At 38.6% G+C, this 13,966-nt stretch overlaps 1 protein-coding gene across 1 annotated transcript; it reads left to right on the top strand.

The window, feature by feature from the left end:
- Window positions 1-8,781: 8,781 nt before the first annotated feature.
- LOC110882705 lies at window positions 8,782-10,499 on the top strand. Its single transcript, XM_022130659.2, has 2 exons — window positions 8,782-9,222; window positions 9,303-10,499. The coding sequence occupies exons 1-2, from the start codon at window positions 8,862-8,864 to the stop codon at window positions 9,611-9,613; spliced, it is 672 nt and encodes a 223-aa protein (XP_021986351.2). The 5' UTR covers window positions 8,782-8,861; the 3' UTR covers window positions 9,614-10,499.
- Window positions 10,500-13,966: the final 3,467 nt, after the last annotated feature.

The following is a 13,966-nucleotide window of genomic DNA, read 5'->3' as shown; positions in this document are numbered from 1 at the left end:
GCTTAGATCTATCTCTATAAATCTTTATTCCTAGAATATAAGCAGCTTCTCCAAGATCCTTCATTGAGAAACATTTACCAAGCCAGGATTTAACGTCCTGCAACATCGGGATATTGTTTCCAATGAGAAGTATGTCATCTACATACATGATTAGAAAAGTAATAGAACTCCCACTTGCCTTCTTGTAAACACACGGCTCATCTTCATTTTTGATAAAACCAAATTGTTTGATTTTCTGATCAAAACGAAGATTCCAGCTTCGAGATGCTTGTTTCAATCCATAAATGGATTTATTCAACTTGCAAACTTTCTTAGGATTCTTAGGATCTACAAAACCTTCAGGCTGCTCCATATAGACATCTTCTGTTAGGTGTCCATTTAGGAACGCGGTTTTGACATCCATTTGCCATATCTCGTAGTCATAATACGCGGCTATGGCAAGTAGAATCCTAATAGACTTAAGCATGGCTACTGGCGAGAAGGTTTCCTCATAATCAACTCCTTAAGTCTGAGTAAATCCTTTAGCAACCAACCGAGCCTTATAGGTTTGCACATTTCCATCCATGTCTGTTTTCAACTTGAAAACCCATTTACTTCCTACAGTCCGACATTCGGGAGGAAGTTCAACCAAATCCCAGACTTGGTTGTCATACATTGATTGCATCTCGACGCCCATGGCTTCGAGCCATTTTTCAGATTCGTTACCTAAAATCGCAGCTTTGTAGGTTGAGGGCTCTTCTTGATCAATTATCAAGACGTACCTATCAGGTGAATACCGATTAGGTTCATGACGATCCCTCGTACTTCTGCGGACGCCTTGTGTTACATCAGATTCCTGAATCCTATCAGGTTCAGGTCCAACAACATTTTGTTGAGATGCATATTCGACTATTGGTTGATTAATTTGTGGTTCTCGAATTTCCTCAAGATCCACAAGATTATCTCCAATTCCTCGCGCCATAAGCTCATCCTCTAGGAATGTTCCTCGACGCTTAGTGAAAACTCTATTTTCAACAGGATTATAGAAATAATAACCAACCGGATATGCATATCCAATGAAAACAAAATTTTCACCGCGAGGATCAAGTTTGTCCAAAGACTCACTGGTAACATAAGCGTTACATCCCCATATGCGAAGGTAAGAGACTTTAGGTGGTTTACCATGCCACATCTCAATGGTGTCTTTTCTACCTTTTTAGTAGGAGCAATATTTACAAGACGTGTAGCAGTTTCAAGAGCATAACTCCAAAAGGAGTGTGGTAAGTTTGCATGGCACATCATTGATCGAACCATATCTAATAAGGTTCGATTTCTCCTCTCAGATACACCATTGAGTTGTGGTGTTCCAGGTGGAGTTAGTTGGGATATAATCCCACACTTCTTGAGATGTTCATTAAACTCTTGATTAATGTATTCACCACCTCGATCGGATCGAAGTGCCTTAATCGTTTTCCCTAGTTGATCCTGTACTTCATTTTGGAATTCTTTGAACTTTTCAAAGGTTTCATGTTTAAACTTCATAAGATAAACATATCCATATCTACTATAATCATCAGTAAATGTAACGAAGTATCTTTCCCCGTTCCTTGACATAGTCCTGAATGGACCACATACATCAGTATGTATGAGTCCTAACAGGTCTTTGGCCCTTTCACTAGTTCCAGTAAAAGGGGCCTTAGTCATCTTGCCACTTAGACAACATTTGCATAAATCATAAGTCTCCTGACCCGTGGATTCTAGAATCCCTGCGGTTTGGAGCTTCCTCATGCGATTGATGTTAATATGGCCAAGACGACAATGCCAACGATATGTTTGATTAAAGCTAGTTTTAACACGTTTAGAGGAAAGAGAGTATACCATATTATTTGATCTATTGTTAGAAGTATCTATTTCATAGACACCATTGTGAGGCTTAGCCTCAAAATAGAACACACCATTTAAAAATGCAGAAATGCTACCATTAAGAATATCAAAAGCATAATTAAAACCTTGTTCTCTTAAAGCAGAAACAGAAATAATATTCTTAGTCAAACTAGGAACATAAAAAACATTGTCTAAAGTAATAAACAATCCAGAAGGTAATTCAAGAATAAATTCTCCAACTGCCTTCATAGCAACATTCTGCCCGTTCCCAACGTGTAGCTCTAAGTCACCCTACTTCAGCTTCCTAATCCTTTTTAGTCCCTGCAAATTATTACAAATGTGAAAACCACATCCAGTGTCAAACACCCAAGATTTGCTCGCAAAGGAAAATAGATCAATAACATGTATACCTGAGGATTCTCCTATTTGCAGCTTCTTAAGCTTCAATCAGCCAGGTACTTGGGACAATTCCTCTTCCAATGCCTGATCTCATCACAGTGAAAACACTTGGCATCTTTATGAGGCTTTGCCTTTGGAGTGGCAACCTTTTTGCCTTTGCCCTTGTCTTGCTTACTCGCCTTGCCTTTTCCCTTGGATGACTTCTTCTTGGTAATTCTTCCTTCCCTGATCGCCAGCACTGGATTGCCCTTAGTTGGGATGTTTGTCTCAGCAGTTTTTAGCATCTGATGCAACTCTGGGATCGTTCTTTCCCACCCATTCATGTTATAGTTCAAAACGAATTGATGATATGAATTGGGTAGCGAGTTAAGGATCACATCCGTAGCTAACTCATTACTAAGGGGTGCGTTCAGACGCTCCAGTTGATCAACGAAAGACTTCATTTTCAGTACATGAGAACTGACCGAAGTACCTTCCTGCATGCGACATGTAATGAGAGATCTCATCACCTCAAAACGCTCATGACGAGCTTGCTGCTGAAACATGTTTTTCAGCTGCTCACTCATCTCATATGCTCCCAAGTTTTCCAGATTCTTCTGAAGTTCTGGAATCATCATAGCAAGCATAAGACATGTCACATCTTGGGAATCATCAACATGTTTTCCCATGTCCTACGGGCTGCACCCGTATTAGCAGCAGGTGCTTCGGGAATTGGTCCTTCAAGGACATAAGCCTTTTTCTCCGCCATGAGAACAATTTTCAGGTTGCGGTACCAATCCATGAAGTTAGAATTATCAAGTTTAGCATTTTCAAGGATGGACTTAAGCGAGAATTTGGTGTTATCAGAATTGTTTGTAGACATCTGTAGAATTTAGAAGAAAATTTTATTAGTAATTTTCATGCATTAACCTAATTCAATTTTGACCCAAGATATACAAAATTTTAGGAATTAGGATGAGATCCCATCTCCCCATAACTCAGTGAATGGACCTAGCACTCTTCACTGGCATAGATTGAAGGGTAGGTGACGATCACCAATTGTGTCAGCTACACAATTCTCGGTTTGGGGTCGCATGACGAGTGTTGTCAAGCATTGGTACGTTAACCCCAACTACACCCACTTTCACAACCGTAGAAGACAAATGCAGGGTAAACACTAACATTCGCTCTCGTGTCGCAAAAGTGATATTTGTCCTCAAATCAGAACTGTAGCCCGGCCCATGTAAGCATGGAAATCGCGGAACTACCCCTAACCAAAACCGTAGGCCTGGATGCAGGGTAAACACTAGCACCAGGGGTTCGGTAGATCCGTTCGGGTGTTCTTAATTTAGGGTGGCGTAGAATATCGATTTTAGTTTGGGTTATATTTTAAAATTACCAGTTCGGGTCGTTTTAAAATACTTGTACGGCCTATGGCATGAACATAGGCTATACAATTCCTTTGTAAAATCAATTTTACGTTTTAATTTGTGACGACTTGAAACACCTTTCAATCACTTGACCGATTAATTTTAAATACCCTATTTAATCTAAGTTGGTCGTGTCGCAAATTTATTTTAATTAATAACTTTTATTAATTACGGTTTTCAAATTAACTTTTAATTTTTGTAAAACCAATTTTGATTCTTGTACTTTAAAATAAACTGTTTATTTTAATTACCTATCCAATACTTAATAAACCTTTTATTAAAATTGTCGTTTTAATGATCGTGTATTAATTATTAATTTTATGTACGTAACAAACATCTCATGGCAAAACGCATAATAAAATAAATAAATATGCAATTCCGGGTTCAGAATATGTTCGGTTCGTTCGAGCCCAAGAACATGAACCGAGCCCATTAAGTGTAGCACAAACCCTTTTGTGCTCCCACTTAATCTTGGATCCCATCCAAAAAGAAACTTTTTTTTATAAATTAAATTTCCGATAAGAAGAAAAAAAAGAATTTAATGACATCTGATTTCTTTTTAAATATATCGGTTTTATATTGAAATCACTATTTCAATATTTCTGATTTTTTTTTATTTACTTAACCGCATAGCTTCAAAACTAATTAGGTACGCGTTTCATAAAAAAAATTCTAAACCCGAATTTGCATAGCACGATCACTAAGCTAAACGAAATAGGTTAAGGCCAAAAATTATTTCAAAGAGGACTTTGACAAGTGTTATTTTTTGGCCTTAATAAAACGTGCCTATAACTATTATACTTGACAGGTTCCTATGCCAAATCTACTCGATTTTAAGCATGCAATTATATAACTATTTTATAGATCTCTAAACACTATAAAAAAATTAGCCTACTTTGATTTGTAAGGTGGCTCTGATACCACTGTTGGATATTTTCGTGTAACTTTTAGAAAATAATTTTAATCAATTTGTCAAACAAACTGAACGCAGCGGAAAACATGTACACGAGGTTCGGTTCTAAACCGATTCCACCAGTGATCTTCTTACAATCAAAATAGGTTATAATAAAATTAAAGAATCGTGACTTCCAAGAAAGACACCTTGGTTCAACGAACGATCTCGCTAGATGATCGTTGACCACGAAATCATATTTGTTCGTTTGAAACGATTTCAAACAAAACCTTTAAACTAAAGAAAAACAAAGTTCAAAAACTTTACTTTACCTTTTGCGTAATAAAAACAAGAAGCGTTCTTCTGTATCCCCTTTTGAAATATTCAAAGTGAGAATATAGTTCTTGTTGCGTCAGAGTAATTCTCTTCTTTACCCACTAAGGAAATTAGATTGCTTTTGTTTTTCCTTCTTGAGCCGTCGCAAGCCCCAATGTCATCAACTCACTTTTGTTTTATGTTAGAGATTAATATATGGAGATCAATTGCAACTCCCTTTGCATATCTCACGAAAGTGATAATCATAGTTAAAATTAAAAGATCTACATATATCTTTTATTTTAAAAACAAATATAAGGAATTGTAACCTAATCACAACTCCTCTATAATTAAAACAATTATCTCTTTTTTTTAATTTTCTAAATAATTAACAATATATATAAGATTTATTATAATTAACAAATTAACTATAATATTAATCCGGCTCTCCGTAATTATTCTAAATAATTACCGTTTCTTTTATTACGCTTATTATTTCGTGATCCGGTGATTAACGATTAAAACACCGTTAAATGTTCGTTGCCCAAAGTGTAACTCTTTGGGTCGTACCTTGACGGCAACATTGAATTATAATCGACAATTGAACATTATATCCAACAGGTTTGAAGATCAAAGAGAAGAAAAGCACCAAATAGTTTACCAATTGATTTCATCAAAAGGGTCCACAGTGAAATCATAAATTTTTTTTGAAAATTTTAGATGTCCATCAGTTTCAAATACACAATCTGACATCAGAACCAAAAAACAAATGCATTTAGAGCCTCCAAGTTCATCATAGGAGAGAAAACAACATTGAAGATAAAGTATTCACCATCTGAACCATCAATCGCCACCCCTTCCACCTCAAATTATCTGCAACCCCAACCTCCGAACACCCCGTCGCAATAGAACCCCCTTCATTTGTCGTCTACAACCCTAACCACCTTCACTTTCAGATCTCAGATTCCTAGATCTGTTCGTCTCTTGGTTAGGGCTCGATTTTAGATCCATTCGTCGGATGTTGCAGGTGGTTCAGAACCACCACCGCAACGGTGGAGGTCGTTATGGTGTTGGTTAGATCAGAGGTGGTTGGTGGCGGTGGTGGCGGTGGTGGTAGTTCTAGAGGGAGAAAGTGTGTGTGAAGAGTAGAAGACAGATCTGTATATATACATATATAATTTTATAATTATTTTATTTATTGTTTTTTTATGATTATTTATTTTAGCATTTAGGATAAAATGATCAAAATACCCTTATGTGGGGTTGACTTAGTCAAATTTAACCATCAAAACTAACTGTGTTAGGGCTAAAGGACATAATGTGCAAAGGTTTGCAAACATCGAGTACGATTTTTGTACTTATTAAAGACAAAGGACACAGTTTGCAATAAGTAAAATACATAAAGGACGATTTTTGTAATTTACTCTTCTTAGTATTTTAGAAGGGTCGTATTATTGGCACACCTTGGCTTATTAAATCGACACTCTCAATACGCATCGTATAGGTCTATACGATGCGTATTGTGTTAGTAATTAATTCTGTGTCAGTCAAAGACTGACATTTTCTCACGGGGGTTAAAGTAATACGCATCGTATAGGCCTATACGATGCGTATTACTTTTTTTAAGAAAGTACGATCAGATTTCCGTCACTGTTGAGTGACGTAAAGTGACTGACGTATGACCTATACGCATCGTATAGGGCTATACGACTCGTATTCTTTTCTGAATTTGAATTCTTCTTCCCCTATTTAAACGACGAAGAAGACGATATATATATCGTCTTTGTTATATATTCACATTCACTAACAAACATGTCTTGGTACAACTATGTTTTCGGTGAGCCGTCTGAGGCAGACACGAGCACGTTTATTTCGGATAGCAGTGTGGTATATCATTTTTTTTAACTTATTCTGTTTTTTTTATTTATGAAATAGTTAGCACACCGTTTGTATTAGGCGGGGGTCTAATGTCCCTGATTCTTACGATTTGGGTGGAAATGATGATCACGCGCACGAGATCATGTCTGGCTAGCGTCCCCGTCATAATGAATCGTCGTTGCCAGACCTCAACGAGGTAAGTATATATATTTACTTTTTTCTATTCGGCGTTAAACTTACCATTACCTTTTACCCGTTGGTTTTTTTTAGTCTACTATGCCCCGCGAACCGTTGCTACCAGATTTGAACGCGTGTAGCCATGATCAAGGTTATAGGTCTCCGTTTTATGAACCCGGTTACGTTCCCTCGTACGGACAGGAAGAATATGGCAATAACGTTTTCGTTAGTGGTCCCTCGGGAGTACAAGGAGACCTTAGTCACCCTTCTTACGTGCAAGAGTCATTGGGTGACGATCCAGCCGTGCAAGAGTCATTGGGTGACGAGCCACCCGTGCAAGAGTCATTAGGTGACGAGCCACCCGCTTACCCTGAAGTTTCGTACAAAACTGATCAGGTACGAACGATATATATTTTTGTTAAATGTTATATTTTTTTCTGTTAAATTATTATACAATTGTTAATACAAAATACATTAAAATTGTTATATTTTTCAAATAGGATAAAAATTAATTAATAAATGTTATATGAAATATTTTTATAAAATTAATTAAACCTATTATATTTTTTAAATATTATAAAAAAATACATTAAAATATTTTTTAAATATTAATCAACTATTTTTTTAAATATTAATCAAATATTTTTTTAAGAATTTTTAAAAAAGTACATTCAAAATTGTTATATTTTTTTAAATTACTTGTTATGTTTTTAGGATTTTTTGTCCCGCAATGATTTGGAAAGTTGGGTAAAACGAAGGGGTTTAGCCAACGGATACATAATTGTTACCAGACGGTCCAAGGATAACCGGGTGTGGCTCCAATATTGTCGTAGCGGCGAGCATGAGAGTAAGGCCACGATTAGGAAAACCGGCAGCAAAAAATGCGCGTGCCCTTTTATGGTGATAGGTTGTCTCGACCGGGGCTGTATGTCTTGGCAGATAGATTATTTGAACAAAAATTTTAACGAGGCGCACAACCACGACCCTGCTGAACATCTGGAGGGTTACGCGTATGCCAGGAGGCTTACTCCTAATGAGTTTAGGCTGGTGCAAGAGCTGACAGATCAAGACATACAGCCCCATACAATCTGGAAGGCCGTAACCGAACAGAACCCTGAGAACGTATGTGTTCCGAAAGACATACACAACGCTCGCCAAAAGATTAGGGCCGCGAAGTTCGAGAAAAAACCGTCTCCCATGCAGCGACTAGAACAAATCCTCCAGGAAAAAAAGATGACCTATTACATACATGCGGAACCTTCCACCAACGTCGTTCAGCATATATTTTTCTGTCACGATAAGTCCTTTGAAATGTGGAGGGCATTCCCGCATGTGCTTATGATCGACGCTACCTACAAGACTAACATGTACAATCTTCCATTTTTGCAAGTTGTGGGTATGTCATCGACAAACCACACCTTCTGTGTTGCGTATGCATTTCTTTCAAACGAGCAGGAGGCAACGTACGTCTGGGTATTGGAGAGGGTCAGGTCTATGCTGCACGAGTGCATGGAGCCGCGTGTAATTCTAACGGACAGGGACCAGGCACTGATAAACACGTGTAGAAAAATATTCCCTGGCGCACACAGATATCTCTACAGGTTCTACATCTTACAAAATATTGTGAAGTACTACAAGGGTTCGTTTAATGGGCAAGATTGGGAAGCCTTTATAAATCAGTGGAAAACAGTGTGTAATTCCGCTACCGAAGAGTTATACAAATATAACGTCCTCAACCTTCAGAGACACCTTGTCAATCAACAACTTACATGTATATTCTCTCTAAGTAAATACATTCATACAAATTGATATAAAATTTGAATATGTTTATTTTTTTTTCAGATATTTTTAATTATCTATGGAATAACTGGTTAAGCACCTCCAGACAATTGTTTGTATCTGCATGGACCAATCAAACCCTGACATTCATGCAAAGTACAACAAACAGAGCTGAAGGCGCACATGCTGCATTAAAGAAACAGCTTACTACACCGAGATGCAGTCTGGAATCGCTGGTGAAAAAGGTGGACACCTTGGTACTAAAGCAATATGCGCAAATAAAGAAATCCTTGGAAGAAAGCCGTACCAAGCGAATGAACAGCCACCTTCAGATTCCTATGTTTTCCAACCTACTTCCTAAAGTTTCCATCCATGCTCTTAACCTATTGGAAAACGAGCTAACATGGAGAATAGACACGTTGCGGTCATTCGGATCAACATGTGGCTGCCAGCTGTACTCGGGTGCCGGGTTGTTATGTGCATGTCGCCTGGAGAGATTGCAGAATACAGGTACTTATAGACTTATAAAAAATGTTTTGTTGTCTTAAATTAATATGATTGTCTAATGCTGTTTTTTTTTTGTTTTCCAGACTGCGTCATTCAGCTCGAAGATATAGACATTTTCTGGAGAAAACGTGACCTGAACACATCAAATATTGATGAGGAAGATGTTGATGTAGACAAACAATTAGAATATGTGAAACAAAAATTGTCTACCCAACCCCCGCAAGTGAGGAAAAGCGTCTTATCGAAGATCATGGCGGTGGTAAACCCATATATGAGCGACAAAAAACCGCCTGTCGTACAAGAAAACACTCGCGGGCGGCCAACTTCCAAGGTCCAACAACAAAGAAAAGAGCAAGCTGCTAGAGATAGCTCAGTTGGGCCTCCCAGACAATAAAGTAGGTGTGACCCTCCTCGACATAGCTCTTATGTACCATCACAAGATTCCCTAATACCGTCTACGTCTGCAATGTCTCTAAAGTCTCAAAGGTCGTTAAATCGACGCGGTCGTTCAACATCTTCACGTGAAGAAGAGCCTGGCAAGGGCAATGCCTTTCCGTTAGTCACTGATGAGGGAATGCTTGAATTTGCGCACATATACAAAAAACAAATTCCAAAAGTGTTCCACCGCTACATTTCAAGAATAAAAGATATCAGGCCGGATGGACATTGTGGGTTTCGGGCGGCGGCTGTGGGTTTAGGGTTTGAACAAGATTACTTTGGGTATATTCGAAACCAACTACTTGAAGAGCTGACGGGTTCGAACAAAGAAATGTAGGAGTACATCTTCGATATTGAAGTACCAGGGGACTACGACGAACAAGTACAGAGAATAAATTTTACCGGGGTTGGAATGGCACCCAGGGAACATTGGATGGAGATGCCTCAGGCAGCACTCCTTCTTGCCAACAGGTTTGATGTGATTGTTCACATATTAGACATCCAAGGTTGTTCTACTGTATTTCCCTTATATGATCCAAAGTACGCACGTGACCCCCATCAGTTCGTTTCACTGTTATTTGTTAATCGTGGTCATTTCATCCACGTCAGACTTGAAGGGGACTATCCAATGCCGCCACCGAACCTTACATGGAGTAGACGCGTGCGCCAAGAAGCTTTATGTTGGACGGAAAACTACACGGAACGGATAGCATGGTATGATATGCTAATGAAGCCTAACATTGACCCTACATTGCTTGTTATTGATTGATTTGTAATTTTAAACAATAACTTATTTGTAATGTATTCCATTTGTTTATTGCCAAATCAATGCATTATATTGATTAGTTTGTAATACGAAAATATGGTAAAATATTCAAAAATGCGCTAAAAACGTCAAAATACGTTACAGTACAATTAAATACATGAAAATATGCTAAAATACGCTAACATGCGCTAAAATACGCGACTAATGATATTTTCCATGAACGTATACATATAACACGGCACTATGGAGTACAAGTGGACTTCAAACAAAATTATACGTAATCGTAAAATACGATATTCGCACGCAACCGAACGTCACCGAAACGAGGTATGTTGAAGTCATACGTCCTAAAACGACAAAATATGCGAAATTTCGTCAAAAAACGACTCGTATACGCGTTGAATCGAGGAAAACACGAAAAACCAAATTTTCAAACTATGGCATATACGATCGTATAGGCCAAAGTTGTATCGTATAGCCCTTTTAGATGCATCGTATAGACCTATACGGTGGGTATTATCCCTTGGATTTATTTTAAAAACAAGGGTATATTGGTAATTTACTAACCATCGTATAGATCTATACGATGCGTATAGAATAAGAAAACGATATAACCCCTTAAAACACAGGGGGTTTATACGATCCAAAAACAAACAAAACTCAAAATACACCCAAATACACACACATACGGTGGTATACATACGGTCGACACACGCTCGAGATTTCAAGATCGAAGACTAGTACGGTATTCATCTCCACACCCTCATCATTTTAACGTGTGAGATTTTGCATTTTAGCCGTAGGTTTATTGTGAATTTTGGGTTGAAAACTGGGTTTTTTTTTGGGGTTTTTGAAGAACTTTTGAAACGATACGATGCGTATCGGCCTATACGCATCGTATCATTTCAAAATTTCAAATTTTTGTCAAGAACAGATGGGTAGATACGATGCGTATCGACCTATACGATGCGTATGGATTCATAGTTTCATTGTTTGTTCAAGAACATTTGAACTGATATGATACGTATCAGCCTATACGCATCGTATAGGTTCATAATTTCAGTATTTTTTCAAGAACATTTGAACTGTCCGTATCGCGCGTAGCTCGGTAACGAGCGTCGAAATCTATTACGTCGTAGATAGATAATAACTATAATATACCGTTCGGGTCGTCCGTAACGCGATTAGGTCCATTTCGAGCGTCGAAACCTAAGACGTCGTAAATATATAGTTTTTTTTAATTTTTTAGTCGAAACAACCGTATCGCGCGTAGGTCCGTAACGAGCGCCGAAACCTAATACGTCGTAGATAGATAATAATTATAATATACCGTTCGGGTCGTCCGTAACGTGATTAGGTCCATTTCAAGCGTCGAAACCTAAGACGTCGTAAATATATAGTTTTTTTTTTATTTTTTAGTCGAGACGTCCGTATCGCGCGTAGGTCCGTAACGAGCGCCGAAACCTAATACGTCGTAGATAGATAATAGTTATAATATACCTTTCGGGTCGTCCATAACGCGATTAGGTCCATTTCGAGCGTCGAAACCTAAGACGTCGTAAATATATAGTTTTTTTAATTTTTTAGTCGAAACGTCCATATCGCGCGTAGGTCCGTAACGAGCGCCGAAACCTAATACACTGTAGATAGATAATAATTATAATATACCGTTCAGGTCGTCCGTAACGCGATTAGGTCCATTTCGAGCGTCGAAACCTAAGACGTCGTAAATATATAGTTTTTTTTATTTTTTATTCGAAACGTCCGTATCGCGCGTAGGTCCGTAACGAGCGCCGAAACCTAATACGTCGTAGATAGATAATAGTTATAATATACCGTTCGGGTCATCCGTAACGCGATTAGGTCCATTTCGAGCTTCGAAACCTAAGACGTCCGTAACGCGATTAGGTCCGTAACGCGGGGAGGTGGCGGTGTTATATATATTTTTTAAATTAAATAAAAATTGTTATGTTTTGAAAAAAAATTGATTAAAATTGTTTAATCATGCAGATATGGAAGTCGCTATGGGTAGAGGGAGAGGCCGGGGAGGTGGCGGTGGAGGTGGCGGTGGAGGTGACGGCCGAGGTGGTGGTGGCGGTCGCGGTCGAGGTGGACGTGGCCGCGCACATGGAGCGGCGGGGGCGTTCATCGCGGTGGCGGTGCCTGGTGGGCGTGGCCGTGGACGCGGCCGTGGGCGCGGGTGTAAGGACCTTCAAAAATGTCCCTAAATAACCCCTAAATACAAACTCGGACCCCTGAAACCCTGATCCATATCAAAAACCAAGAAATCTAAAAAATTGGTCTTCAGGCGGACCGCGTAAAGTTTAAGCCTGTCCTTACGCGGGCCGCGTCAACTTGAAATTCATTCGAATAAGCATCCGGGCCACGTATAACCCATCTGTCAACCCTAACCCATGACCCATGCAGCCTATACGTAGACTAGGCGGCCACGCGGGCCGCGTAAGATTTAACTAAGGGTTTACGCGGGCCGCGTAAAACCCAAATTCAGGCTATAAATAGCCTAGCTCAGGGGCTTTCATTCTATTGTCGAAACACTTTCAATTATAAACGAATTCTCACTGTTAAAGCTATAATTTCATAATAGTGAGGTGCTGCTACGATACCGGGTATTAACTCGATCGCTATTAAGATTCAACGTCCGATCGATTGAAACTATCCAACGAATTTTTAAGTGCTGCTCAAATTGGGTTTATACTTTGTCATTCGTCGTTAATTCGATGGATGTTTAAGTATCGCACTTTGTCATTTGTTGTGAGGGTTTAATCTCGTGAATTGTCGTAAATGCTGTATTAGTTACTAACCCAGTTCATGTGCATTGTTATTTAAATTAGGTTAAACAGGCTAATCAGTAGATTAAACTCCGCCCGTATAAATCTGCAAGGTGAGTCATTCTCTTTTTGCCAAATTGTTTCCAAAACCCTATTTATTATCAAAGTTATAATTACAGGGATTAAGTCTTTGTAATCACCAAGTTACAGCCGGTATGTGGGGTTTTGTATACATTACTTGATAACCGTCACCATTGGACAACGGGTTAGCCAAGGGGTGATATGACCATAGTCACAGACACCAATTGGACAACGAGATAGCCAATAGGTGGTCGAGTGACAAATACCGTGGGTATATGGTTGATAAACAGAAACATTGTAATCGCTCTTAATACTGTAAATTATAACAAAATGCCGTTTTAACAAAAAGAATGATTCACTCAGTATTTCCCGCTGACAAAATCTTTTTCAAACATGTTTCAGGTGATCTGTTGTAATCTAAGAAAAGTGTCGTGAAGCACTACCAGCTTAAGGAAGTGGCTCAATATAAATAAATAAAGAAACATGTTTGGTGCAATAAAGATTTCCCAGTGAAATCACTTTATTGTAAATTACGGGGTTTTATCCCTAAATTATGTAATAAAGTAAACGGGCATTTTAGTATTAAAAGATCCTGTATTAAAGACTTCCGCTGTCGCCTAAATTAAATACCACGGGGTTCCTGTCCCGCGGCTCTTGACCGGGTCAAACCGGG

The sequence above is a fragment of the Helianthus annuus genome, chromosome 8, assembly GCF_002127325.2.
Source record: "Helianthus annuus cultivar XRQ/B chromosome 8, HanXRQr2.0-SUNRISE, whole genome shotgun sequence".
Classification (NCBI taxonomy): Eukaryota; Viridiplantae; Streptophyta; class Magnoliopsida; order Asterales; family Asteraceae; genus Helianthus; species Helianthus annuus.
Note: the sequence above shows the minus strand (reverse complement) of the source record. Positions and strands in the feature narration are given on the sequence as shown.